This window comes from Salvia splendens, chromosome 15 (assembly GCF_004379255.2).
Source record: "Salvia splendens isolate huo1 chromosome 15, SspV2, whole genome shotgun sequence".
Lineage (NCBI taxonomy): Eukaryota > Viridiplantae > Streptophyta > Magnoliopsida > Lamiales > Lamiaceae > Salvia > Salvia splendens.
In genome coordinates this window covers 30,882,219-30,909,861 of record NC_056046.1, presented here as the reverse complement: position 1 = coordinate 30,909,861, position 27,643 = coordinate 30,882,219, and the positions used below count along the sequence as shown (strand labels likewise).

Genomic DNA, 27,643 nt, shown 5'->3' with positions numbered 1-27,643 from the left:
TATATATATATACCTATATATAATGGGGTGTGCTAGGGTCCTTACAGCATCTTAGTGTAAAACACAACACAAATCACAACCCTTGGATCATTAGATTGGATGATTGTGATTAGTTACATTATCATACTAAAAATCTACTTTATTAGTCGAGGTACTTTAGACTAGAAATTTACATTATTAGACTAAAACTGTACATTTTTAAACAAAATGCTACATTATTAGCCGAGGTACATTATTAGGCTAAAAATCTACATTATTAGATGACACATGACATTAATCTAACCGTTAGATCACAAAACCAATGGATTGCATGTGTCTTGTGTTTCACTTGTACTTAGCTTTTGGATATGAATACATCCCTATAATATATATATATATATAGGGTTTTGATCTATGCAAAACCATATTTAAATACAGAAACGCAGAATAATATCATGCGTAGGGCATTTTTAGGTCATGGTTAGTGTATTTTTAGGTCATACTAACCAAGTATGACCTAAAATGATCTTAACATGACATTAAACTTAAATCTTATAATGTGACCTAAAAATGCTTAATTATGACCTTCCGTGTTTTTGGTTAATTATTGACCATTAGATCATCTAATCTTAGGGCTAAGATTTGGGCTGCATTTCTGGATTTAAACACATACTTATTTTAATCATCTCCATATATATATATATATATATATATATATATAGGAAAATGATCAATACAAAACTTGATCTCAATACAAAATCCAGACCAAATCCTGACCATGAGATTTGACAATCCAATGGTCAATAATTAAACAAAAACACGGAGGGTCATTGTAAAGCAGTTTTAGGTCATATTATAAACTTTGGGTTTGAGGTCATGTTAAGATCATTTCATGTCATCCTTACTATAATGACGTAAAAATAAGCTTACAATGACCTAAAAATGACTTTTGTATGCTTGGTTCTGCATTTTTGTATTAAGAATGCGTTTACATAGATCAAAACTCTATATATATATATGTGAATGTAAATACAAAATATGGGGTGTTACAACAATTGATCTATGTCAGTAGGTGAAATAATTCTGCGACATGTTCTACCATCACACGAATAAAAATGTGAAACATCTATGTCAATAATAATTCCGTTGGTGGATAACTTCGACCTGAGCTCGATTAGGATGGTTCTGTCAGAGGCGGTGCTGCTTGGGAATGAGCTGGAAGTCGCAGACGGTTTTGGACAGGTGAAAAGTAAAAAATAACTTATATTCCTTACTTCACTTTGCATGTCCTTTAAATGATCATTTAATACCGGAAACACTAAATTCAATTTAATTAGTCCCTATATTTGTGTAGAGATTATAAGAATTATACAACTAATTGATTAACTTTATTTTACTCTAAATTCAGTGTTAGGAAAATTAGTTGGGTAGGTGGAGGAATGTGAAGTTAAGTCGGATTAACTTGTCATTACTCCCTATTGATGTATTGCATATATAACTAATCGATTTGAATCCTTATTATGGTACCACTTGCATCTAATACTTTGTCAATTTTGATTTATAATATAACTAAATGCACGGTTCCTAGAGAGAGATATTGCACCGAATTTTCAACAAATTCAACATTTATTTATTGAACAATAGAATGGCATACTTAATTTCACTAAATTGTTTAATTAATCATAGAATGACTGCCAATCTCTGCAGTTGCTACCACGTAACATGCATGTTAAAAATTTGTACACAAAGTTATGTACTTAGCCATGTATGATAATAATAATATTATCATAATTTATATCCATTTTTATTCTAGGTGGGTTAGATAGACCACGAGGAATTCAAAGATATTAGACAAAAATAATAAATTCATGGGCAGACTAATAAACATAAACTTCCTAGCCCGTTTGTCCATTATTATAGGTGGTTAGATAGACCACAGGGAATTCATGTTATTGGAAAAAAATAATAAATTCATGGGCTGAATAATAAAAATAAATTTCCTAGCCTGTTTGTCCATACTATATTTTTTCGTAAGTAATATTTAGTTATATTATAATCCAAAATTGTCAAAGTATTAGATGCAAGTGGTACCATGATAAAGATTCGAATCGATTAGATATATATGCATCACATCAATGAGGAGTAATGACAAATTAATTCGACCTAATTTCACATTCCTCCACCTACCCAACTAATTTTCCTTACACTGAAATTAGAGTAAAACAAAGTAAATCAATTAGTAGTATAATTCTTATAATCTCAACGCAAATACAGGGAGTAATTAAATTGAATTTAGTGTTTCTGGTATTAAATGATCATTTGAAGGACATGAAAAATGAAGTTAGGTATATCAGTTATTTTTCACTTTTCACTTGTCCAAAAACCGCATGCGACACGCGGCTGAGCAGAGCCGCTTCCAGCTCCTTCACCAGCGGCGCCGCCCCTAGCATAACCATCCTGATCGACCTTAGGTCGAAGTTATTCACCAGCGGAATTATTAGTAACATAGATGTTTCATATTTTTTATTAGTGTGATGGTTGAATTTGTCTCATAATTATTTCACCTAGGAAACATAAATCAATTATGTCTTCAACTAGTCTTTTCAAGTGATGTTTCAAAACTAATAAAGATGATTTTTATATTTCTACGGCCGAGGGCTATATTTTGTTTATTTATGTGGCTAGCCAGGGCCATATGGGCTATATGTATATATATATCTTTGGATTGGACCGGCCCGACCCGACCCAATATCTTGTTGGCCCATAATCTATATGGTTAGATCAGTTAATTATATGTAAAAGAAATTAATTAATTTTGTCACTTTATATATATACCTCTTTATGGCTTCATTCAGGTACGATTCTTCATTGTAGTTGAATGCATCATCAAACCCCAATATGTTCTTCAAAAGGTCAACCTTGAACAAAGTAATATATATAAATAAATTAACTCTAAAAAATATAAAGTAATTACAGCCCCAAAAAGAAAATTGCTGCTTCAGTATGAAGATAATAGCTAAGGTTATTTTTATTAATATTTTTATTAAAGATAATGCTTATTGAATATTTTAAACCTTGAATTAGAGTTGACTTTTGACTGTATGGTTATTTATGTTAATTATTACTATTATGTTCCATATTCATTTAATCACCAACAAATTATGCAAATTCAAATTGAAAAAAGAAGTTGGTGAATGGATTTTTATAAATTAATTTAAAAGAGTAATTAAAAGACATTATGTTGTGATCCTGCGCTTCCAACGACATAACACCTAAATAGCTTAGCAAATTGGCCAACAAGCTAACCTACAACTCCTGATGCAGCCGATATAAAGAGGAGTTCACCCTTTTTTGGAGAGCAAATCTCGTAAAATCCAACATATGCAGTGATACCGGCCATACCTTCACAAAATGATCGTCAAAAAATGCAGTGATAGACGCAGAAAATTTCATTTAAAGATTATTACTTAAGTCTAATACTCCCTCCGTCCCATGCTACTCGCACTTTTCATTTTAGGCCGTAAATTTGGGATTGATTTTTTTGTGTAATTAAAAAAGAATTTTAGGTGTAATGAGACATCACTTAATAAAAGAGCTCTTAACTTAAACTAACATATTAATTAAATGCATTAATTCTAACTTAAATTATAAATAGTGTAAGGACTTTGTGACGAGCCGAAAAGCAAACGTGCGAGTAGCACGGGACGGAGGGAGTACTTTTGTTAGCGATGCGTGTATGATGTGGTTAAGTGTTATTATTGTTAACATTTTAAAACACGTATTTCACAATTGATTTATTCTGATTTTGCTTCCGATTAAGATTTTGAGTTTAAAATAGTTTGATATAATTCTATAACCATAATTTAACTATAAAATTTAACATTATTTTGGTTGATGTCACATTTAATAGTTAAAATGCAAAATCAAATCGAATCAGTAATTTGGTTGTAAAATCAGAACAAATTAATAGTTTGATCGTTTACATGTGAATTTAATAGTTTGGTTGCAAAATAGAACAAATTAATAGTTTGATAATTTACATATGAATTGTAAAGTCTGTATGCAAAAACTATATTTTGATGAAAATTTATAAATTTATAGGCAAATTATCCTACAATAATATGCACTGACACGATACATACGGCGGCTAATTTGACAAACAAATTTACCAAGAATTCCAGTGTAATAGGAGAGAGGCACATCCATAGAAGGGATTTTTAATAAATGTGATGTATATTAAATTCAACCCTACTTATATTTTTCTTTTGTTTCTTGAACTTTGTTTATAGTTTGCCGTTTTTATATATTAAATTAAGTGAAAGATATGGATTAAAATCCCACTAGTCACGAATAAATATATTATTTTCATACGGTTAATTTTTACCGTGAATTATCCAAGTTTATACATTCAAAATATTACTCTCGATTCTCACATAAAATGTGATTTTCACATTAATCCATGAACACAGATAAAGTGATGTAATTATGTTATGACTATGAAAAAAAATACACTAGAACATTTAGTGTCTTAATACCTTCATAAATAACTTTATAGCGCCTAAATTAACACTTTATTAAGCCATAACGTGTAGTTTCTTCATAGCCTCCAATAAATATAGTATAAATTCTCAATTGATCCTTGATTAACACTCTCCTTGTCATTAGCCGTTGCATATCTGCTATTCTTTCTACATCGTTGGGTCGAAGACTTGAAGCACAATGACAGAAGCTTGATTCTGGCGGTATTCATGGGCCGGCGGTGGGGCGGTCGGCCCCCCTCGACCCCAATCACCGTTCATTCCTAGATCTGGTTATATGTCTTGGCCATATTAAAATACTAATTTTGTTAATAATTAATGGTTAATTAATCTCATTTTGACTTTATGAATGAGTTAAATATCGATTGACTTGATTAACATGTTCAATATGAATTGAACTATATAGGTTAGGACCAGAAGCGAGGACACTTAATTGATTATTATTGTATAGGACAAAATATGTTTTTTTAATATACGAGCCTAATTTTGGACTTTAAAATAAAAGTACTCTACTAATTATTAATGTATAGGATAAAATATGTTTTTTAATATACGAGCCTAATTTTAGACTTTAAAATAAAAGTACTCTACCTAATTGACAAAATCTATTACTCCCTCCGTCCCCCAAAATTCATCACCATTTGACCCGGCACGGGTTTTAATAATTGTAATAGAAAGTGGGTTGAAAAAGTTGGTGGCATGTGAGTCCTACTTTTATATATTAGTTTTATAATAAAATGTGAGTGTGAATGAGTTAGTGGAATGTAGGGGTCCACTACCAAAAATAGTAAAAGTGAAAGGTGACAAATTTTTAGGGACGAACGAAAAAGGAAATAGGTGACAAATTTTCAGGGACGGAGGGAGTAATATATAGGACAAAATATGTTTTTTTAATATACGTGCCTAATTTTGGACTTTAAAATACAAGTACTCTACTAATTATTAATGTATAGGATAAAAATGTTTTTTAAATATAGGAGCCTAATTTTAGACTTTAAAATAAAAGTACTCTACCTAATTGACAAAATCTATTAATGTATATGACAAAATATGTTTTTTTAATATACAAGCCTAATTTTAGACTTTAAAATACAAGTACTCTACCTAATTGACAAAATCTTTAAACAGTGGATCAAAATATCTTTTTAAATAAATATGCGAGACAAAATTTAAACTTTAGTCAAACTAAATAAATAATAAGTCTAATATTGTGTCGCATTTTTACGAAAATTGAAAGTATTGAAAACAACCTTACAAATGTTGTGAGTGAATTAGTCAAATGTAGTGAACTTAATACCTAATGACCTATAAATACAATAAATTTTGCCAGTCATAACCTAAAGTCATAAAAGAAAATACAAACTGAGACTCGTTCAGTTTCCCTTATATGGCCTGGTGAGCCCACGTAATTGGATCTTTTTTCAAGTGTTCAGTGTTGGAGAATTGCAGCTGGTTAGGGGCATTAGGTGTTAATATTTGTTTTTTAATTAAATGGTTGCTGAAGAAAATACCCCTGCCTATTATAGAGTAGAAGGAATTTTTTTTAGTCCACGAACTTTGTCAATGTATCATTTTAGATCCGTGAACTTTAAAAATATCATTTGAAGTCTGTCAACTATGAGTTAATATCAATCGAAATATTTTTTTACTATTTTCAAGTTTTTTTGATGAAAATACCCTCAATACCGGGTACATATTTTTAATAAACTTATCACATACCCATATTTTTTTATACATATTTTTACTACTCCCTCCGTCCCTGAAATTTTGTCACATTTCATTTTCTGCACTCGTTTTGAACAAATGATACTTCCTCCTTCCGCAAAATGTTGTCCATGTTTGATTCGGCACGTGTTTTGAGAAATGTAAAGAAAAGTGAGTGAAAGAAGTTAGTGGAATGTAGGTCCCATATTTATATATTGAATTTATAATAGAATGTGAGTGTAATGAGTCAGTGGAATATGAGAACCATTTACCAAAAAAAGTAAAATAATAGCAAAGTGGACAACATTTCACGGACGGACCAAAATGGAAAAACTGGAAAACGTTTCATGGACGGAGGGAGTAATAAATAATTAATGAACAAAGGGTAAAGTAAGATAGAGAATAATGTAGATAACTCTCTTCTACGTTATTCTCTCTCTTACTTTATCATATGTCCACTTTAGCTATTTATTATCATTTACAAAAACCATATGAGTATGTGATAAGTTAATTAAAAATATGATTGAGGGTATTTTCATCCAAAAAACTTGAAAATAGTAAAAAAGTACTTCGACTGATATTAACTCACGGTTGACGGACCTCAAGTTATATTTTAAAGTTCACGGATCTAAAATAATATAAAAAAAAGACGTCCCTCCATAGAAAATTAGAGCTCCCTATGATTCTCACCTAGCAGAGGCGCCGCTACTACACACAACCCAAAACTTCTACTACATTAGCCAAGAGCTTTTCTAGGGATTTTCAGATATAAAACAATGAAGCTGAACACCAGAATTCCACCAGAATCAACGGCAAAATGGGTGAGGAAATTAGATACAAGCAAGTGATACTCAGCAACTATGCCAAAACATCTGTGAAAGAATCCGATTTGTCGCTGAGAACTTCCAAAATTCATCTCAAAATTCCCTGCGGTTGCGACGGCGCCGTTTTGGTGAAGAATCTCTACTTATCCATCGATCCTTTTATTCTTGCCCTCATGAAGAATCAGGAGCTCGATTTACCTTCTTTCACACTGGATTCTGTAAGTTTAGTTTTTTTAAGTGAAATTTTTCTTGTTGAAATTAATTTTTCTTCTGGTTGGAATAGAATTTGTTATATATGTCTTGATTAAAATTGGGGCCCTTAATTTTTTATTTTATTAAAAAAATAGACTTATAATACAATATTGTGTAGATGATCTCATTGGAATATAACAGTAGTATTTTTTTCGTTTGATGAATAGTTTGAGATTTCGGGGAGAAAATTATAAACTGTATCTTTCTATTGATAAAATGTTTGTTATGTCTTTTTGATGTTTCTGCAGAGGTCTTGTTTGATGAATAGTTTGAGATTTTGGGGAAAGAAATAAAAAATGTTATCTTTCCATTGACGCAATGTTGGTTGCATCTTTTTTTGTGTTTGTTGACCTTTTTCTGGTGACAACCTATTTATGGATTTGGAGTGTCGAAAGTACTGGATTCGTCTCATCCAAATTTCAAGACGGGCGAGCTAGTTTGGGGGTTTACTAGCTGGGAGGAGTATAGCCTTATTAAAGATCCAGACCAATTGTTTAAGATTCAAGATAAAGATTTGCCCCTCTCTTATTTTATAGGGATTCTTGGTGAGTTTCTCGAGCCCCTTGTGATTATCGACTTCAAATTTCACGCATGATTCCTGCTTCCTAGTGCTATTTGTCTGACTAGAACTAGTTGTTTGTGATTCTGCAGAAGTTATGTATGCAGTTAAACTGTTAACGAAAACGAGCTGTTGATGAACTATATCTGCTTGAATTAATAGATTGGGAAATGCAGGATTTGTAGCGTTTATCTTGATAGTTTCTGAAAAACAACAGTAGGAGATGTACTAACTTGAGACTGAAAATCAACGTGTTTCGCGTTATCATTTTAGGCATGCCTGGCATGACAGCTTATGTTGGTTTTTTCAAGTTTTGCTCTCCCAAAAAGGGGGAAACTGTGTATGTCTCTGCTGCATCCGGAGCTGTTGGTCAGCTCGTTGGTCAGTTTGCAAAGATCGCAGGGTGTTACGTTGTTGGGAGTGCGGGGAACAAAGAAAAGGTCAGAATCTAATGGCTTATCGAAAACTTATTAGATTGTTGGCTAGATTGGTTGTCGATTTATGTGATATTTTTCTTCTGTGGCAAGTTTATGTTTCACATTTGATGAACAAGTCGGCTTTTGCATTGATGAAGGTCGATCTCTTGAAGAACAAATTCAGGTTTGACGAAGCATTCAACTACAAAGAAGAGCAAGACTATAATGCAGCGTTGAAGAGGTTCTATCATTGCTATAAAAATGTGTATACTTATTTAACATTGAAGAATAGTTAGTAATTTAACACACAATACACATATTTATGTTCTTATATAACAAAAGAATCCTTTTGTATTCAACACAAATTTCATAAAAACTAGCAAAAAACCGCGAAGTTTGGTAAATCAGCTGAGAAAACCACGAAGTATGGATCAGTTCACAATCATCCCACGACTGTGGATAACAAATCCAAATATATAATTTTTTTGGTTAGTTTTTGAAAGAATTTGACCAAATTTTATAGTTTTTCCGGCAATTTATCGTTATGTAGATAATACTCACAAATTTGTGTTGTTGTTAATTAGGTACTTCCCCGATGGCATCGACATCTACTTTGACAACGTGGGAGGGAAGATGCTCGAAGCGGTGCTAAACAGCATGAGACTCAACGGCCGTGTTGCGCTTTGTGGGATGATCTCCCAATACAACAGCCTTGAGCAGCCCGAAGGCGTCCACAACTTGATTAACGCATTAGTAAAACGGGTCCGTATGGAAGGATTTTTCACTAGCGACCACTACCATCTCTACCCCAAGTTCCTGGAGATAGTTGTGCCTCTAATCAAGGAAGAGAAGATCACATACGTCGAAGACATAGCCGAAGGCATTGAAAGCGCGCCTGGGGCTCTCTTTGGCTTATACTCCGGTCGCAACGTAGGGAAGCTGTTGGTGGTGGTTGCTCGTGAGTAATTCTGTTTTTACCATCGGAAACAAGGAAGGACTTAAATAAGGTTATAATCATGAATTATAAATATATGATCATGAATTTGATGTATTGTTATTAATTTAAACAGGTAGCACCTCCAATCCTCCATTTCTTATTTATCTCTTCCCTTCACTATTCATGGCTCTCATTATTTCATTTTCTATTTAATATATTTATTATAAAACTTAGTCAAAATACGAGATTTCTGAATTTTAACTTCCATAGACGTCTCTGGTAGGGATGTCAATCGGGTCGGCCCAGCGGGTTTCAGGCCAACCTTGCCCGAGTTATGGGTCACTCAGGTGCGGGCTAATCAAGTAGTGGTTTTTTTCAGGTTATAGAAGTTAAACCCTAACCCTAAAAACTCGGGTTTCGGGCTAGCCCAACGGGTTAATCGGTTTGCTACCGATAAATTTAACATGTGATCAATCAAATAATATTGAAAATTAGTTATATTTATTAAATGTAAAACATTTAATAATATTGAATTTGAGATATATGCTTAAATTCAAACATAAACACGATTAAATACTACGGAGATTTATGCAAAACAAAACATAAACATCAAGAAATTTCAAAGCATATTTTAGAATTTTAAATGTTTTTCTTAGTGAATTTGAAGTTTCCAATTTATTTTATCTATTATTATATTAATAATAAAATTTAGTATATAATTTATATATTTAATATAAAATTGAAAGTTATTTTTTTTAGTTATCTATATTATAAAATAATCAATGAAGTGTTGAATTAGGAGTCAAACAAATCGGGCCAACCCTAATTTTACCTCCGGTGAAGCGCAGTTATATTGACTCTTTTGCCCCCCGGTGAGGTCCGTGTTTCCCTTTTCCTTCACCAAAAAGGCACCGTTGGGAATATTCTGTTTGATTTATGAGGTTTTCAGAATCAAATTTGATTCCTTTATCAAACCCTTCACGTAGTCTTTCGATACAATCTGCGTGTTTCCCTCCATTTTTTATTATGTGTTTTGTTTTGTTTATATTCTAAATTGAAGTGATCTTGACATATAATATCATTGAACTTTCCAAATATTAGTTTTTCCCAAGAACATTAAAAATAGTCTAAAGTATCACAAACTTTACATTTTATTGTTATTTCACAACTCAGCACAAATATGATATTTTCAGAAAAAATCTTATTATACGTGGGCAACCGTGAAGTGTTTATAATATTTTAGATATACGTTGAAAAGCTACGTTGAAAATCACAATGATTTAGAAAGTGCCAAGTAAGATAAAAAATGCTCGGAAGTTGGTTGGATATGGTGATTGACCTGCCATGGGAAATAGTAGTACTAACAAACAAATTAAGTGTAAAGTTTGTTATATTTTAGACCATTTTTTAAGTTATTGGGAAATACTAAATCTTGGCCTAATTTCGATGATTTTAGAGACCGATATCCCTTTATTAAATAATATGTGTTGGAAAAAAATTGCTTCATGTTATGTGTTGAAAATTTGGAAGTGCAATAAATTGAAAGGAATAATTTTCTTTAACCAAGCGTGAAATACGTTTATTTTTAGATGTGTGGGGATGGTCCGAGGAGTACTATAAAATTGACCATGCTTGTGAAAAATAAATGTTGGATTTATAGCAGCAGACCTTGAATAACAAAATGACTGCGTAGGAGTAATACTAATATAATACTAGTAAAATAAATATCAATAATTGATCAACCATTGCCGGCGGATTCAAAATATAATTTGGATAGGAAATTTGTGTTCTCAACTTATCTTAGAGTACTTTAATGAGAGATAAAATTTTGATTCATAATCATAATGTTAGTTTAAAAATACATAATACATCATTAAGGGACGTCGTTGAAGTCGTTTTGACACATGTTCCTCGATAAGAATGCAACATATAACGTTTAGAAAACTGCGATATTTTAGTTTAATTTAAGCCCATATAATGGTGGTTGAAAGATGATAAAACTCTACTATTATACAAAATTTCAACATGGAAATATTAATATTAAAATATTATAATTCAAGAATAATAAATTATTGTGTATCTAACAACATCTCCTGCTGTGACTGAATGCAAAGTATGAGATCGAAATGTGAACTATTCAGTGGCATTACTTTCACTCAAATTCAAAAGTTCTATCCCTTTGACTAGTGTATTCAAGCGTCGATTTCTCTTGACTAGGTCATCGAGAATATTTTTTAATGAATTAAACAATTTTAAGCAAAGAAAATTTCATTGTTGCCTTCGATTTATTCTTCAAAGAAGAAAAAAGAAGTTTCATCTCTTAGTTTCTAGTTTCTAACATGTATAAAAATGGTAATTCTTTATTGAAGCTAACACAAATTATTTTAGATATAAATTAATACACAAATCAATCCTCACCGTCCATTAAATCAAGATCGATAGGACCAAATTGATCAATCACGAGCCACAAGAACAACTTGCTTTCCCACTTTGCGACCAGAAAAGTGTCCAACCAAAGCAGCTGGCGCAGCCTCAATTCCTTCAACAATGAAGTAGTCGAAGACGACGAATCCTTGCATTCGGATTTTCTTTATGATCACATACATCAAGTTGTGTGTCGCGTTTGGCTCCTCCTCGTCATACTGCGAGATCGTCCCGCAGGCGGTGATGCGACCGTGGGGTCAAATGTTTGGGAGCACCGAATCGAGCATTTTGCCTCCTACATTTTCGAAATATATGTCAATCCATTCGGGGAAGTACCTAAATAGTTGTGATTAATTTCATACACTTATTAGAGATAACAAAGTACGGGTCGGGGTTGTGCTCATTAGACCGAATGTGAAATTTTGATCATAAATATATGTTTTTTGTTTATTTATGTGACTAGCAAGGGCCATATGGGCTACATGTATATATATCTTTGGATTGGACCGGCCCGACCCGACCCAATATCTTGTTGGCCCATAATCTATATGGTCAGATCAGTTAATTATATATGTAAAAGAAATTAATCAATTTTGTCACTTTATATATATACCTCTTTATGGCTTCATTCAGGTACGATTCTTCATTGTAGTTGAATGCATCATCAAACCCCAATATGTTCTTCAAAAGGTCAACCTTGAACAAAGTAATATATAAATAAATTAACTCTAAAAAATATAAAGTAATTACAGCCCAAAAAGAAAATTGCTGCTTCAGTATTAAGATAATTGCTGAGGTTATTTTTATTAATATTTTTTATTAAAGATAATGCTTATTGAATATTTTAAACCTTGAATTAGAGTTGACTTTTGACTGTATGGTTATTTATGTTAATTATTACTATTATATTCCATATTCATTTAATCACCAACAAATTATGCAAATTCAAATTGAAAAAGAAGTTGGTAAATGGATTTTTATAAATTAATTTAAAAGAATAATTAAAAGACATTATGTTGTGATCCTGCGCTTCCAACGACATAACACCTAAATAGCTTAGCAAATTGGCCAACAAGCTAACCTACAACTCCTGATGCAGCCGATATAAAGACGAGTTCACCCTTTTTTGGAGAACAAATCTCGTAAAATCCAACATATGCAGTGATACCGGCCATACCTTCACAAAATGATCGTCAAAATATGCAGTTATAGACGCAGAAAATTTCATTTAAAGATTATTACTTAAGTCTAATACTTTTGTTAGCGATGCGTGTATGATGTGGTTATGTGTTATTATTGTTAACATTTTAAAACACGTATTTCACAATTGATTTATTCTGATTTTGCTTCCGATTAAGATTTAGAGTTTAAAATGGTTTGATATAATTCTATAACCATAATTTAACCAATGAATTATTTAACTAAAAAATTTAACATTATTTTGGTTGATGTCACATTTAATAGTTAAAATGCAAAATCAAATCGAATCAGTAGTTTGGTTGCAAAATCAGAACAAATTAATAGTTTGATCGTTTACATGTGAATTTAATAGTTTGGTTGCAAAATAGAACAAATTAATAGTTTGATAATTTACATATGAATTGTAAAGTCTGTATGCAAACTATATTTTGATGAAAATTTATAAATTTATAGGCAAATTATCCTACAATAATATGCACTGATACGATACATACGGCGGCTAATTTGACAAACAAATTTACCAAGAATTCCAGTGTAATAGGAGAGAGGCACATCCATTGTCACGACCGCATTTTCTAAGGATAGAAAATACGGTTGATCGCTATTAGGGTAGGATGAAAGAAGCGGGGAAGAAAGGGGAAACTATGGCACAACTGAAGCTTGAACCGAAATAACTCACATAGTATATATCAGAGTGCACGATACAAAGAGTGCAAACTCGACTTTTGCACTGCAGTGGAAGAGTCAAGAGCAGATAACGTTGTGTATGGAGACACGTCGCATCCGAGTACTATTCTATCGAAGGATCTTCATCGTCTATGCTCAACATCGCCCGCCGTCATCACTGCTCAACCGGCACATTTTTAAAACATATGCAGGGCTGAGTACTTGGTGTACTAAGTGGACACATGCCGAAATATATTTTCATAACAACTGATTTTGTCAAGCCACTCTTTGAGTGAACTCGGGGTTTAGGAAAAGTCCGAGAACACTAAACATTTTTCTTTTCCTTTTTCAAAAGCTATTTTTCGATCTATTTTCCTGGAACACATATCGTATCTGACAAACCCGATTTCACTATCTCTTGTTCATTCATCAATCCATTCATCATTCATCGTTCCTTTCATCATTCATCATATCTTAACATTCAAGTGCCGGGGAAGTGGTTACCTCCCACGGTCACCCATCATTCTATTCCATTCAAGTGCCGGGGAAGTGGTTACCTCCCACGGTCACCCATCAATCCATTCCATTCAAGTGCCGGGGAAGTGGTTACCTCCCACGGTCACCCATCAATCCATTCCATTCAAGTGTCGGGGAAGTGGTTACCTCCCACGGTCACCCATCAATCAATTCCATTTAAGTGCCGGGGAAGTGGTTACCTCCCACGGTCACCCATCAATCCATTTCATTCATCGTTGCAGTCAGATAGGCATAGTTCCAAAACAAAATATGGCTTGACATAACCTTTTCAACTTTATTTTTTTTCATAACACATTTTTGAAATGTAAATCATTTTTCTGTCATCAAAAGCCATACACATAACTTTCAAACTCAACAAAAGCTACACTTCATAAGCACTCGTAAAGCAACACCTAACGACATATAATAACACCAAGCAAATAACACTTATCATAATACTTCACATTAAATAGAAAGCTCGCACTTAACATCATATCTTAATTAGAAAGCACATATAAATACTTTTCATAAAAACTGTAAACATACTTTAAAGAGAAAGTCTTAAAAATACTCAGTTCGAAAGCCCACATCGTTTGCTTAAACAATTCAATATCCACTTAAGGCAAACCCTCGTTCCTTGTGCTCACGTACACACAATAACCCTTGCCAAACCACAACACAAATCAGCCTTCCATCAATTCACATTATCATGCATGTCCTATCGTTCCTTTTATCATTCTCTTAAATTACCCATCCCAACATTCATCAACATAAGGAAAACATGCCATAATATTTCTCCACGTGCCACACATAATCACGTCATAGGATACATTCCTAAAAAATACATGCATCATATAATTCACTCAACTTGGCAACAAGTGATATTTCCACATAACCACGAATCTGGCAGAACTGCGCAGTTGGTTTGTAAAATCACCAAAAATCCATCCGACCTTATATGAAGCTAAAATTTGGTCACAACACAGTAGACACAGTCAAGTTCATTCAGTTAAAATTTCACACCGAAATCATATCATTTGGTCAGTCAAAACAACAATGCAACCCTCTGGTCGGAACATAAAAATTCTGGCAGTACTGCGCGGTTCGATTGAAAAATTTACCAAAACTTCATCCGATGTTCAATGAGGCTGAAATTTTCACAAAACATAGAAGACACTTCAAATTACATACAGTCAAAAATTCACGTCAAGATAAGGCCATTTGGTCGGACAAATAGAAAACGAAACTTTCTGGGCGAGAATACAAGTTTCTGGCAGAATTGCGCAGTCAACTTCAAAAATTTGTTAAAAATTAATCTTTCGTCAAAAAGGTCTAAACTTCACACAAAACACATATAACACCTTGAAGTTTACTCAGTTAAAATTTCGTGTCAAAATTAGATCTTTTGATTGGTCAAACACACGTCGGAATCCACTGTCCGAATGCCACAGTTTTCAGGCTTCAAAATTTCGAGATCAGGGTTTCTTCCTCATTCATCCAAACACAAATTTTCATGCTTCCAACACACAATCATGCTTCAAAAGGTTCTCACAATCATGTTCTCATATATTCACACATCATTCACCAATGATTCATTCAAACTTCACACATATTCATTCAAAATCGCATATTCACAATTGTTCTCATACAAACACAAATTTCCACCGATTAATTATGCGATCTAAGATTCCTATACTCACTATATGCATGAAGGAATCAAGAACAAGGTTTCAATGGAGAAGATGAGGAAAAGATTCAATTATACCTTCTTGAATCGAAAACCAAGCGGTAGAAGCAAAGATTGTGCGATTCGTCGGGACTCTTGAAAATCAAACTCCAATGGATGCAATAACAGGATTGGAAGAACTTTTTGGAGAGGATGAAGAGGGGTTCGAAAAATCTTGAATGGGAGCTCTTTGTTGGTGAAGTAAAAGAATTTGGAGTGGATGGAAGTTATATATAGAGAGACAAAAAGAAACAAAAGCGTGGAAGTGAAAATTCATTTTTCACAAAACACAAAACTCTCCCATCCTTGTCATTTCGAAACGACGACTAATAAATGGTGGCCAGTAGTCGTAAACGTGAAATTCGTTGAGTTGAACCAATCGTTCGTAGAACGCGAACCGTCGTTGGAAAACGTCTTGATGTGATGCGGTTCTTGTCAAACTTTTCGTCTTGATTTGATGTCGAAAGTAATTTGACACGTGCAGCTGGTGTATTCTCGAAAATGGACCTGAGGTCGGGATATCATCAACTACAGGTCCGACTAGGAGGATGTGCTAAGACTGTTTTTCGCACTTGTATGGCCATTATGCAATTTGTCCTGTGACATTTAGGCTGACCCACACCCCGGTCGTCTTCCAAAATGGACTTGATGAACCGATCTTCCACCAGTATCTTACAAAGTTTCTGTTAGTCGTCATCGACGATGTTTTTAGTAAACTCAAAGAACCGAGGAGGAACATGGATGGCATCTACAAACAGTGGTTGGAAACGTTGCGAAGGAAAGCTTTATGCCACAAGTTTAGTAAGGTGGTTTTGGTTGACTCGATGAACTTTCTTGGTCATATGTGAACGGCAAATGAATTCAAGTAGACCAGCAGGTGGAGGTAGCATATTTGGAATCGCCGAAAACGCCGTTAAAATCCACATTTCTTGTGATTGGCGGGATACTATCGCAATTCATTGAAGGATTCTCCTAAGTTGAGAAACCGATGACGCACTGTTAAAGAAAGGAATCAAGGTGGTTTGGACGCCAGATGGCGAGGCGAGTTTCCACTGTTGAAAGAGAGATTGACTACAACACCAGTCCTAGCGGTACCAGAACCCGACAAGGACTTCGCCGTCTATACTGACGCGTCGAAAGTAGGACTAGGATGCGTGTTGATGCAGGATGGGAAGGTGATAGCATATAAATTTCTGACTCATGATTGGAGTTAGCAGCAGTGGTGCATGCACTGAAAATTTGGAGACACCATCTCTATGGAGTGAGATGCGAGATATATACAGATCACAAGAGTCTCAAGTACTTTTTCGAGCAGAAGGAGCTAAACATGCGACAGTGACGTTGGTTAGAGATTGTGAAAGTGTATGACTATGGTATTCACTATCACCCGGGCAAGGCGAACGTAGTAGCCGATGCTTTGAGTAGGAAGAACCAATCTCAACTGGCTTATTTCCTGACGCAATAGGAAGCGTTGATTCACGAATTCGACAAGATGAGATTGGAAATAGTGAAAGCGCCTGAGACAGTAGAAGCGAGATTGGCGACGCTATTGATTGAGCCAGATTTGAGAACCAAGCTCATAGAAGCCCAGCGACGTGATAAGAAGTTGGAATAATTACGTGTGAAGGTGAGAGCCGAGAAGCTGGATCTTTACCGTGAGGAGGCGGATAATGCTTTGACGTACGATGGACGACTGTGTGTGCCGAGCGATGAGGCGCTAAAAGATGAGATTTTGAGTGAAGCGCACGACACGCCTTATACCGCCACCACCCCGGAAGCACGAAGATGTATCGGGATTTGAAGCAACCGTTTTGGTGGAATGGAATGAAAGGGGACGTAGCGTCATATGTGGAACGATGTCTAGCATGCCAACAAGTGAAGGCCTTACACCAACGGCCATATGGGAAGTTACAACCGCTTGAAATTCCCGAATGGAAGTGGGAGCATCTAGCTATGGATTTCGTGACGGGTTTGCCAAAGTCACAAAGGGGTAACACCGCGATTTGGGTGATCATCGATCGACTTACTAAAAGCGCGCACTTCTTACCGATTAAGATTACTTATGGTGCGGACAAGTTAGCAAAGCTGTACGTGAATGAGATTGTGCGTTTGCATGGAGTGCCAAAGACTATTGTGTCCGACCGTGATACGAAGTTCACAATCGAAGTTTTGGATGAGTTTGCAACGAGAATTGGGTACACAATTGAAACTTCAGCACTGCTTATCACCCGCAATCAGACGGGCAGTCAGAGAGGACGATTCAAACGCTTGAGGATATGTTGCGAGCCGTTGTCCTAGATCGATGGGAAAGTTGGGAAATTGTTCTACCGTTGGTTGAATTCGCTTACAACAACAACTACCAAGCAACGATCGATATGACTCCGTATGAAGCCTTGTATGGTAGGAAGTGTCAATCTCCACTTTATTGGGATGAAGTTGGCGAGAGAAGATGTTAGGACCTGACGCTATAAAGGAGATGACCGAAATTGTGCATCAAATCTGCGCAAGGATCAAGGAAGCTCAAGATAGGCAGTAGTCGTATGCTGACGTCCGTCGAACGGAAATCAAATTCGACGTTGGTGACAAAGTGTTCTTGAAAGTATCCCCGACGAAAGGAGTTGTGAGGTTTGTAGTAAAGGGCAAGCTGAAATCGTGTTTTGTAGGGCCGTACAAGATTAACGATGAAGTAGGTCCTGTAGCGTACGTTTGGCGTTACCTCCCTGTTTTGGAAACGTGCACAACGTGTTCCAGGTATCGCAGTTGCGCAAGTACGTGTTCGACCCCAAGCATGTGATTCATCAAGAGAAAGTGATCCTGATCCCCGACATGAACTACGAGTAAAGGCCCGAGGCAATCCTAAATCGGAAGGTGCAAGAGTTGCGAAACAAGTTAATAGCATCCGTGAAAGTGTTGTGGAAACACTATGGTCCCAAGGAAGCCACGTGGGAGATAGAAGATAGAACGAATGAAAAATACCCTGAATTGTTTATGTTAGAAGGTCAAAATTTCGGGACGAAATTTCTGTTAAGAGGGGAAGGATGTAACATCCCAAATTTTTTTTTTCGACTTTTATTTTAATATGTCGATTGGAAATTTCATTTATGAAATTTATTTATTGCTACTAGATTGAGTTGACTATGTGGAATAAATTGTCATGAGTGATTTGGAATGAAGTGTTATTTATATTATCCAATGTGGGGAGTCAATTTAAATAAAATCATGCATCTTGTTCTAGCCAAAAAAAGTGGCTATTGTCGGCCCCTCCAATTAATGAGAATTTTATTCTTTCTTGGATTTAATTAATTGTTTTGATATATTCATCCAAATTAAATCCAATTAAATCTTGCCACATTTTATTTCCCTCACCCCAATTGAATTAAGAGTTGAATTATTTCCTTGTGGCTAATTAAGCCAATTTTCGGCCTCCCTATTTGTAGAGGAGAATATATTTGTTTCCTATTTTGTAGAATTCCTTTTATTCAATATCAAATTAATACCTAAGCCAAATTAATTGGGGATGTGAATATTTTCCTTCTATTGTGTCTCCATCCCACACGTTTTTGGCTTAACTTCCTTGTGAAAAACTTATTTAATTGTTGCCTATTTTGTGGGAGTCTTTTCCTATAAAGAAATTACCAAATTTAAATCATATTCTATTTAATTGAGGATTTAAATAATTTCCTTGTGCACACCATCAAGATTTTTGCCCCTCCCTCATTATTTCCTACTTGGAGATTTAATTTATTTTGTTCTCTTGTTTATGTAATATTCATCGTTTTATTTCCTAAATTGTGAATCTATTTCTCTCCAAGTAAATACCAAATAAATTCCTTATTGAATTTCTAGCCATAATTTTCGAAATACTTGCCTTCCTTTTAATTGTGGGATTTTATTTATTGGCCTCTATTTTATTCCTCCACAATTAATTAATTAATTAATGGGATTAAACCTAGGACTATATATTCACCTAAACTAAACCCTAGCCCCCATCTCCCTCATAAATTTCGTGCCTCTCCTCTCCCTCTCCATATTCTCTCCAAAAATCCTCCATTCATCCTTGTTCTTGCATCCGTTGGAGTTTATTTTCAAGAGTCTCCGATGAATCGCCTCCATTCTTGTTTCTACCGTTCGTTTTCTTGATTCAAGAAGGTATAACTAAGTTTTCTTCTCATCTCCTTCATTGAAACTTTAATCTTGAATCCTACATGCATATAGAGGGTGTAGGATTGATAGATCGCAAAATGAATCGGTGGGAAAGTGTGATTGCATGAGAACTTTGATAGTTATGCGTTTTTGATTAAGTTTATGTGAAGTTTGATTTGAATCTTTGGTGAATGATGTGGGTTTATATGCAAACATGATTATGAGGAACTTTTAAGCATGATTGTGTGTTATAAGCATGAAAAATTGGTATTTGTTTGATTGAAGAAGAAACCCTAAATTCGAAATTATGAGCCTGAAATCTGTGACGTTCGAACAGTGGCTTCTGATGTGTGATTGACCTGTCAAACGATCGAAGTTTGATATGAAATTTTTACTGAGTGAATTTCAAGGTGTTTTCTGTCTCTCGTGTGAATTTCAGCCCATTTGGTCTAAAAATGAATTTTTAATAAATTTTTAAAGTTGACTGCACAATTCTGCCAGAAACTTGTGTTCTCGCCAAGAAAGTTTCGTATTCTGTTTGACCAACCAAATGACCTCCGTTTGATGTGATTAACTATATGAATATATGAAGTGCCTTCTGAGTCGTGTAAAATTTTTAGCCTTTTTGGGCATTGGATGAATTTACGGTGAATTTTTCAAATGAAATGCGCAGTGCTGCCAGAAATTTTATGTTCCGACCAGAGAGTTTTACTCTCTGTTCCGCGCTCCAATTCCTATCAACATACATTAGCTATACCCCTAAGCAAACAACATCTTACTGTAAGCAACACAATTACTTAAGCTCAAGGATTACCTTCTCAAATCCCATATTCGAGAACTAGAAACAAGCTGATAATCTGCAGTTGCAGCCAACTGCAACAATTCAAAATCTCATGTCAAAACACTATTATCTTTTAAGCATTTGGATACTCATACCAGTCCATACCTCTGTCACATATCCATCATGAGCCTGCCATGAAGAAATAATCTTTCCACTTCTCAAGTCAAACAACCTACATTGCCCAGTGCTGGACGCAGCCGCAATCCACGACGGAAATGCCATACTTTCCTCGGGAGACATTCTATTAGAGCTAGATGAGCAAATGGATGATATAAGGGGAGGGAAACCAGAATCAACAGATTCACTTCTCCATAGATGAAGTTTCTGACCTTGATTGACATCAATGAATCTGTGCCCAAAATAGTCAATTAGATAAGAATGTGGTGGATACAACGTGAATTTGTGGTCAAATTATTCAAGTACCTTAGAGATCCATTTCCAGTACCCACAATAAGTCTATCACAGAACCCCAGAAAGTCCATAGTAGTGTAAGAATTCACGTGAAAAGCACTACTTAGCATTCCACTTGGTAATGGATTAAAATGAAGCATGTTATCTTCATATGTTTCTGCCAATTGTGTCGAGGATGCCAAAGACCGTTCAGAGAACATGGAAATCAGTCTTCCAGTCTGTCCATTCCATATATGCACTATTCCATCACAAGAAGCTACACGTCCAGAGGATGCCAAATCAAAAATGTCATTTACAACCTGTCAAAGGAATCAGGCAGTAACAGAGGCATAAGAATTTCCAGCTAGCAAGTGTCTTTTTAGGATTCACATGGGTCACCAAAGCTAAAGGAGTTTATTAGATGAAGCAACTCTGTAACAGTCCATGCAAATATCAACCATCATTCCAACCATTATGCATTAAATAATGTGTAGAATCTTAAGCAAAATTCACAACAAAGAACATATCCTACCAAGAATAGTTAATATTAACTCTACAGGTAAACGACAATGCAATCCAAAATAGACATATGGCAATTTTACACATAATTTGACAACAGAACCATCTGGAAAAAGGAAGCAGGATAAACAGAAAATGCACACACCATATCTCATCCAGGCAGAGAAAATTGGAACTAGATGGAATCTGGGAGCATGTAGTTCAATTGTCTTTTATAAACCGGTTACTGTGGAAAGGATGCGAATTTTCAATAGTTCAGGGTTTAGGGATTGGTTGTGTTTACTTCAAAATAATTTACACTACAGATTTCAGGTTATTTATTTTAAAGGCTTGAATAAGGAAAAGAAAGTAGAAAGGGAAACTTTTGAATACACAGATTGAAGAAGTTAATGCTGCATTCATGTTGCATAATGGTTGACCTCTTAGTTGTTGTCTAGATATCAAGTTATAACACAAAAAAGTAACTGTTAAAATTCCTAATATCTTGTCCCTTATCGACTTGGTAACGATCCTAGCTCCTGTATATAAGTATGGATAACCCTCTCCCTTATAAGGCCTTTTAAGGGGTGAGTGGCCCATTTCTAATAGCACATCGCAAAATTGATATGATAACAACGAAGAAGAGGTTGAACGAAACATAAACAAATAATATAATAAAAGATATATACTCCTCGAAAAGGCCACAAAAAAATAGTTGAACCAAACCTTATTTCTGAATAATGCAAAACTAGGGAACAAAGCCTTATAAGACTATAAAAGATTGCAACTTGAATAAAACTCTAAAAGATAAATACTAGGCTCCTGGTCAAACAAAGACGCGAAAACAAAAAAAATGTCTAAGTGATAAACTTAGCATAAAAATTAATGGCATCTAAATAACTCATAAATTAGTAAGATTCATATCAGTATCATTACTCCTGCTGTCGAAACAGCCTTGCCTCAAGGCTGCAGTGAAAACTGACCGAAGAGGCTCATGCTTGGTAGCATGAATCAATGTTTATATCCATTGAAACTTCAAAAGAGCAAGGAACAAAAACTGCACAATGAGCCAAAGCCCCTTGGGCGTGGGCAGTTGGATGGAAGACAATGGATAGAATGGAGGTAGCGACAATGTCTATGGTTGGGGTAGTGGTTGTGGCACAGTGAGGCACAATTGCACCAAAACTAACCACGATTGCGGCAGGCTGTGGCGACAAGATCTAAGGTGTTGTCCCAAATTGTGGTGGTGGTGGTTGAGGAGGGTTGGACTGCAGGGGTGCTAGCGCAATGTCAGGAGATTGAACCACAAGTAATGGAATTTCCTGCGCTGAGGTGGTAGTGGTGGCGGTGGCGGAGGGCATGACTGCAACAGAGTGGCTAGTTCACTTTTTGCATTGTAAGTTGAAATCTCTATAGGAAAAGACATGGGCAGGGGCTACTTTCGCAAGCAATGGTGGGGCGGATGGTTAGACCATGTGGCAAGGTGCCACTGCATGCGCTTGCATATAGTGAGCACCATCTGGATGTCTCCCCGCACGTCTGCGTACAGATCCTCAATCGCCTTCTCTGATCCGTCAATGTTCTACCTCATGCAAGGTACATACTACATACTCCCTCCCGCAAGGTATGTTCACCACACCATTTGACACAGAGTGATTGGTGGGCTTACCATAAGCATTCACTAATATCTCATCATACGAAGCATGTTGTACAAGTGACACGATAACAAGGAAGAAGACATGGAACGAAAAAAATAAGATCAATATAGTAAAGGTTAAATACTCCTCCTGTGACTAAGAGACCATCCTCCGAAAAAGCCACAGCAAAAATAGTTGAACCAAACTTTAATTCTGAGCAAAGCCCTATTGTAGAGACTCTATAAAAGAGTTCAACTTCAATAAAACTATAAAGATATATACTAGACTCCTAATCAAACAAAGACTCCTAATCCAAATAAAGCTCTAAGAGATAAACTTATCTTTAACAAACTAATGACAGCTGAAAAACTAATAAACTATTAAGATGCATATCGGTATCACTGACACAAACCTCATCATGACCATTATAGCTTGACATGTAGTCCACCCTTGACAAATCCCACTTCTGAATATTTCCCTTGAATCCTGGCCCAACTCCTGCTGTGAAAACATTATACTCATTCTGACAAACAACAAAAGATCTCAGAGCTCCATGATGTGCACGAACAGATTGTACGATAGATGCTCTGATTTTCCATGGAAGTTCAACCTTCAGACCTCCAGCACGAGTTGCAAAATCAAGCCCATTCCAATTAGATGCAGGACTAGGAAACCAATACCAAGGTTCCTGCACTCCTAAACTTGAAGTTGTTCCAATCCTCTCAGCCGGATTCTGGTACAACTCATACATACTTTTACTCGGTGTGATGGTTTTGGTACTCTTTTTACCATGTGATTGTGGTCTTGACCATCCAACCCCATTGAGTAAGAGTTTAGCAGATTTATTTTCAGATGCTGAGCCCTTCTGAGAGAGTCTTCTACCACTTGGGATATCTGGAACACTTCGATAGGAATCCCCTGCACATTCCCACTGAAATACAAAGGTCTAAGTACAAATAACTGAAGTTGATTTAGTAGCATTAGTTATTCAAAATCTGGCACTGTTTGTTGAAGAATTACCATACTGGTTTAGTGGTTAGTTGCTCTACTTTGAACAAATAGATTACTATAAGTTAAAATTCCCTCTTCAGCTTGGGCACACAGTATTTTCGGGCAATGGCTAAAAAATTTAGATTATATTATAGTATACGAACAAAAGTAGTAAGAAAAAAATATCATACCCTCCAATTATGATGTCGTAAAAGGAACTGCTCAATGAGCAACCATGTAGCACAGCACTGGCGGAGTCTCTCTATTCCAAGTAGAGAAGCAAATTGAGGATATAAAAGTAACCTGCCGAGAGTCACTTTCTTATACTTGTATCTAAGCTTACGCATCGGCATCTTTAATCAACAATTTATTAGAAGGAGACAGAGACTCACACCAAGTCCATTCGGTTTTCAATGCAATCTTCCTCACCCACTTTCACTTTAGACCCTGACATGTTCCCAGTCAAATTAACAGAATATGTGTTCTTCTGAGAAAAAGCAAACTCGTCGAATAACTCCTTTAGTTTTGGCAGAACATACAATGCAGTTGAATCTGGGCCAATCTGCTGGAAAACTCTGATAAGACACTTGGTAGCATTCTGCCAAACAAAGTAATAAGTAGGCACATTGTTTGAAAATGCTAAACTTTCAATACCTACCACTAATACAGAGAGCAATGGCACAGGTCATAAACTGGATCTGCTGGACTGATATCATGTTATGATTATGAAAAATTTGCTGAATAACTCAAATACTCCATCCATCCCATAAAAATAGACACTCTTTCCATTTTGGTCCGTCCTATCCACTTCTATTTTTGGTAACTTCTCTCTCTCTTATGAGGTGGATCCCATTCTTCACTAACATACTCCAATAACTTTTCCTTTCTATCTCTCTCATACTTTACCAATTATGCATTAAAATCCGTGCCATTCCAAATGTCTCTATTTTAATGGGAGGGAGGGAGTACAAGATTCAGTGATAATAATAAGATTGAGACAATAATAAGATTCTTAATTTAAGACAATGACAATAATAAGATTAAGACCTTCTACATCCAGCCTTCAAAACCCCTGACAATGAATCTAATTCATGCAAAAGAAGGAAATCAAGTACTCCTTCTATCCACAATTACTTGTCTCATATTTCCTTTTCGGTCAGTCCACAAATACACGTCTCATTTATCTTTAACTAAATTTGGTAAATGGACTCCACATTCAACTCATATTTAATTATAAAACTAATATATAAAAGTATGACCCACATTCCAGTAATTTTATCCAATCACTTTTCTTTACATTTCTTAAAACCCGAGCTAGCGGAGATAGCATTACTTATGTAATTGTTACTATTAGTTTGTTAGAGATAAGCTTATATCCTAGAGTTAAATAGTAGTATTTAGTTTTTAGTTTTATTGAAGTTGGAGTCTTTTATCTAGGTGTTATAGATAAGGCTTTGCTCTGTACTTTTGCGGTGTTCAGAAATGAAGTTTAGTTCAACTACTTATGTTGTGGCCTTTTTAGAGGATGGCCTCTTAGTCATAGGAGGAGTATTTATCTATTATTTTATTTATCTTTGTTTATTTTCTACTCTCTCAGTCCCACTACAAGTGATGGATTTCTTTTAGACACGGGAATTAAAAAAATTGATATGTATTGAGTTAAAGTGGAGAGAGTAAAGTATAAGAGAGGAAAAAGTAACATTAACCCCCTGGTCCAGGAATATCTTGAGACTGAATTAATGCCGGAACAGATGGACAATTCAGAGTTAAGTCACTCTATTGACAGAGAGGTAGCAGGTTGGTGTTAAGCCATGCACACTCTTGAGTTAACAGATGAGGAACTGGCCGAAGTGATTGTAAAGTTTTGTAAGAGTCTGGATTATCCCAGGTCAAGGGAATCAGCCCAAGTAGCTAGTGTGGAAAATGCTCCGAGGTCCGAAGGATTGATGATAGAAGCGATAGAAAAGAATCCCTTGCCCCAGGAAACAAGTACACCCAAGAAAGAATTGAAGACCCTCCCACCTGGCCTCAAGTATGCATATCTGGAGGAGAACGAGACGTTCTCAGTAATTTTGAACAGCAACTTGACCTAAGAGCAGGAAGGAAGACTATTGGAAGTGATCCGTCCTGATCTTTGCATGCATCACATTAGGCTGGAGGAAGGTGCGAAAGCCCACAGGGATTTACAGAGGAAGTTAAATCCGAATATAAGAGAAGTGGTCTTGAAAGAGGTGTTGAAATTACTGTCCCTGGGAATCATCTTTTCTATCCCAGATAGCGAGTGGGTGAACCCAATCCACATGGTGTCGAACAAATCAGGGATACAAGTGGTGAAGAATGAAAAGAATGAGCTTGTGCCTACAAGGCTTGTAACAAGTTGGAGGATGTGTATTGACTACAGGAAGTTGAATGAGGCTACCCAAAAAGAGCACTTCCCGTTACCCTTCATTGACCAGATGCTTGAGAGGCTAGCAGGTAAGCAGTTCTTCTGTTTTTTGGACGGTTACAGCGGATACTTCCAAATTTACGTGGACCCGGAAGATCAAGAGAGGACTACATTTACGTGCCCCTTTGGGACGTACGCATATAGGAGGATGTCGTTTGTACTGTGCAATGCGCCAGACACTTTTCAACGATGCATGATGAGCATCTTTTCAGACCTGCTGGTAGACATGCACAAACCGAACCGGCCCGACGGTTAACCGCCGGTTCGTGCCCGCCGGTTCATGAAACGGAACCGGCGGTTTATGTGACTAGCCATGGCCATATGGGCTACATGTATATATATCTTTGGATTGGACCGGCCCGACCTGACCCAATATCTTGTTGGCCCATAATCTATATGGTTAGATCAGTTAATTATATATGTAAAAGAAATTAATTAATTTTGTCACTTTATATATATACCTCTTTATGACTTCATTCAGGTACGATTCTTCATTGTAGTTGAATGCATCATCAAACCCCAATATGTTCTTCAAAAGGTCAACCTTGAACAAAGTAATATATATAAATAAATTAACTCTAAAAAATATAAAGTAATTACAGCCCCAAAAAGAAAATTGCTGCTTCAGTATTAAGATAATTGCTGAGGTTATTTTTATTAATATTTTTTATTAAAGATAATGCTTATTGAATATTTTAAACCTTGAATTAGAGTTGACTTTTGACATTATGGTTATTTATGTTAATTATTACTATTATATTCCATATTCATTTAATCACCAACCATTTATGCAAATTCAAATTGAAAAAGAAGTTGGTGAATGGATTTTTATAAATTAATTTAAAACAATAATTAAAAGACATTATGTTGTGATCCTGCGCTTCCAACGACATAACACCTAAATAGCTTAGCAAATTGGCCAACATGCTAACCTACAACTCCTGATGCAGCCGATAT

The 27,643-nt window shown here is 35.5% G+C and overlaps 2 protein-coding genes, 1 long non-coding RNA gene and 1 pseudogene across 3 annotated transcripts; 1 reads left to right on the top strand and 3 right to left on the bottom strand.

Annotated features, from left to right (window-relative positions):
• The first annotated feature begins 6,934 nt into the window (after nt 1–6,934).
• Nucleotides 6,935–9,389, top strand: LOC121768498 ((+)-pulegone reductase-like). The gene is made up of 5 exons (XM_042165041.1): nt 6,935–7,277; nt 7,664–7,842; nt 8,130–8,296; nt 8,431–8,513; nt 8,857–9,389. The coding sequence occupies exons 1-5, from the start codon at nt 7,039–7,041 to the stop codon at nt 9,236–9,238; spliced, it is 1,050 nt and encodes a 349-aa protein (XP_042020975.1). The 5' UTR covers nt 6,935–7,038; the 3' UTR covers nt 9,239–9,389.
• A 2,219-nt stretch (nt 9,390–11,608) lies between these two features.
• Nucleotides 11,609–12,808, bottom strand: LOC121768488 (annotated as a pseudogene).
• Nucleotides 12,809–20,597: 7,789 nt separating this feature from the next.
• Nucleotides 20,598–20,941, bottom strand: LOC121768508. The gene is made up of 3 exons (XR_006043382.1): nt 20,831–20,941; nt 20,699–20,757; nt 20,598–20,618 (listed from the first exon to the last, which is right to left on the bottom strand). It is a non-coding gene; the product is annotated as an uncharacterized LOC121768508 (long non-coding RNA).
• An 85-nt stretch (nt 20,942–21,026) lies between these two features.
• Nucleotides 21,027–27,227, bottom strand: LOC121767012 (protein GFS12-like). Its single transcript, XM_042163229.1, has 6 exons — nt 27,148–27,227; nt 24,633–24,838; nt 24,432–24,543; nt 23,663–24,181; nt 21,149–21,435; nt 21,027–21,054 (listed from the first exon to the last, which is right to left on the bottom strand). Exons 2-6 carry the CDS (start codon nt 24,692–24,694, stop codon nt 21,027–21,029), a joined length of 1,008 nt encoding a protein of 335 aa, XP_042019163.1. The 5' UTR covers nt 24,695–24,838; nt 27,148–27,227.
• Nucleotides 27,228–27,643: the final 416 nt, after the last annotated feature.

What these genes read in the sequence shown, in the direction of transcription:
- LOC121768498 (XM_042165041.1), top strand. Translation starts at nt 7,039, where the DNA reads ATGGGTGAGGAAATTAGATACAAGCAAGTGATACTCAGCAACTATGCC. An exon ending in GTGCGGGGAACAAAGAAAAG is followed by an intron (nt 8,297 to 8,430) that starts GTCAGAATCTAA and finishes GCATTGATGAAG; the next exon opens with GTCGATCTCTTGAAGAACAA. An exon ending in TATAATGCAGCGTTGAAGAG is followed by an intron (nt 8,514 to 8,856) that starts GTTCTATCATTG and finishes GTTGTTAATTAG; the next exon opens with GTACTTCCCCGATGGCATCG.
- LOC121767012 (XM_042163229.1), bottom strand. Translation starts at nt 24,694, where the DNA reads ATGTCAGGGTCTAAAGTGAAAGTGGGTGAGGAAGATTGCATTGAAAAC. An exon ending in GCTATAATGGTCATGATGAG is followed by an intron (nt 21,436 to 23,662) that starts GTTTGTGTCAGT and finishes TTCCTTTGACAG; the next exon opens with GTTGTAAATGACATTTTTGA. An exon ending in ACTGGAAATGGATCTCTAAG is followed by an intron (nt 21,055 to 21,148) that starts GTACTTGAATAA and finishes ATGTCAATCAAG; the next exon opens with GTCAGAAACTTCATCTATGG.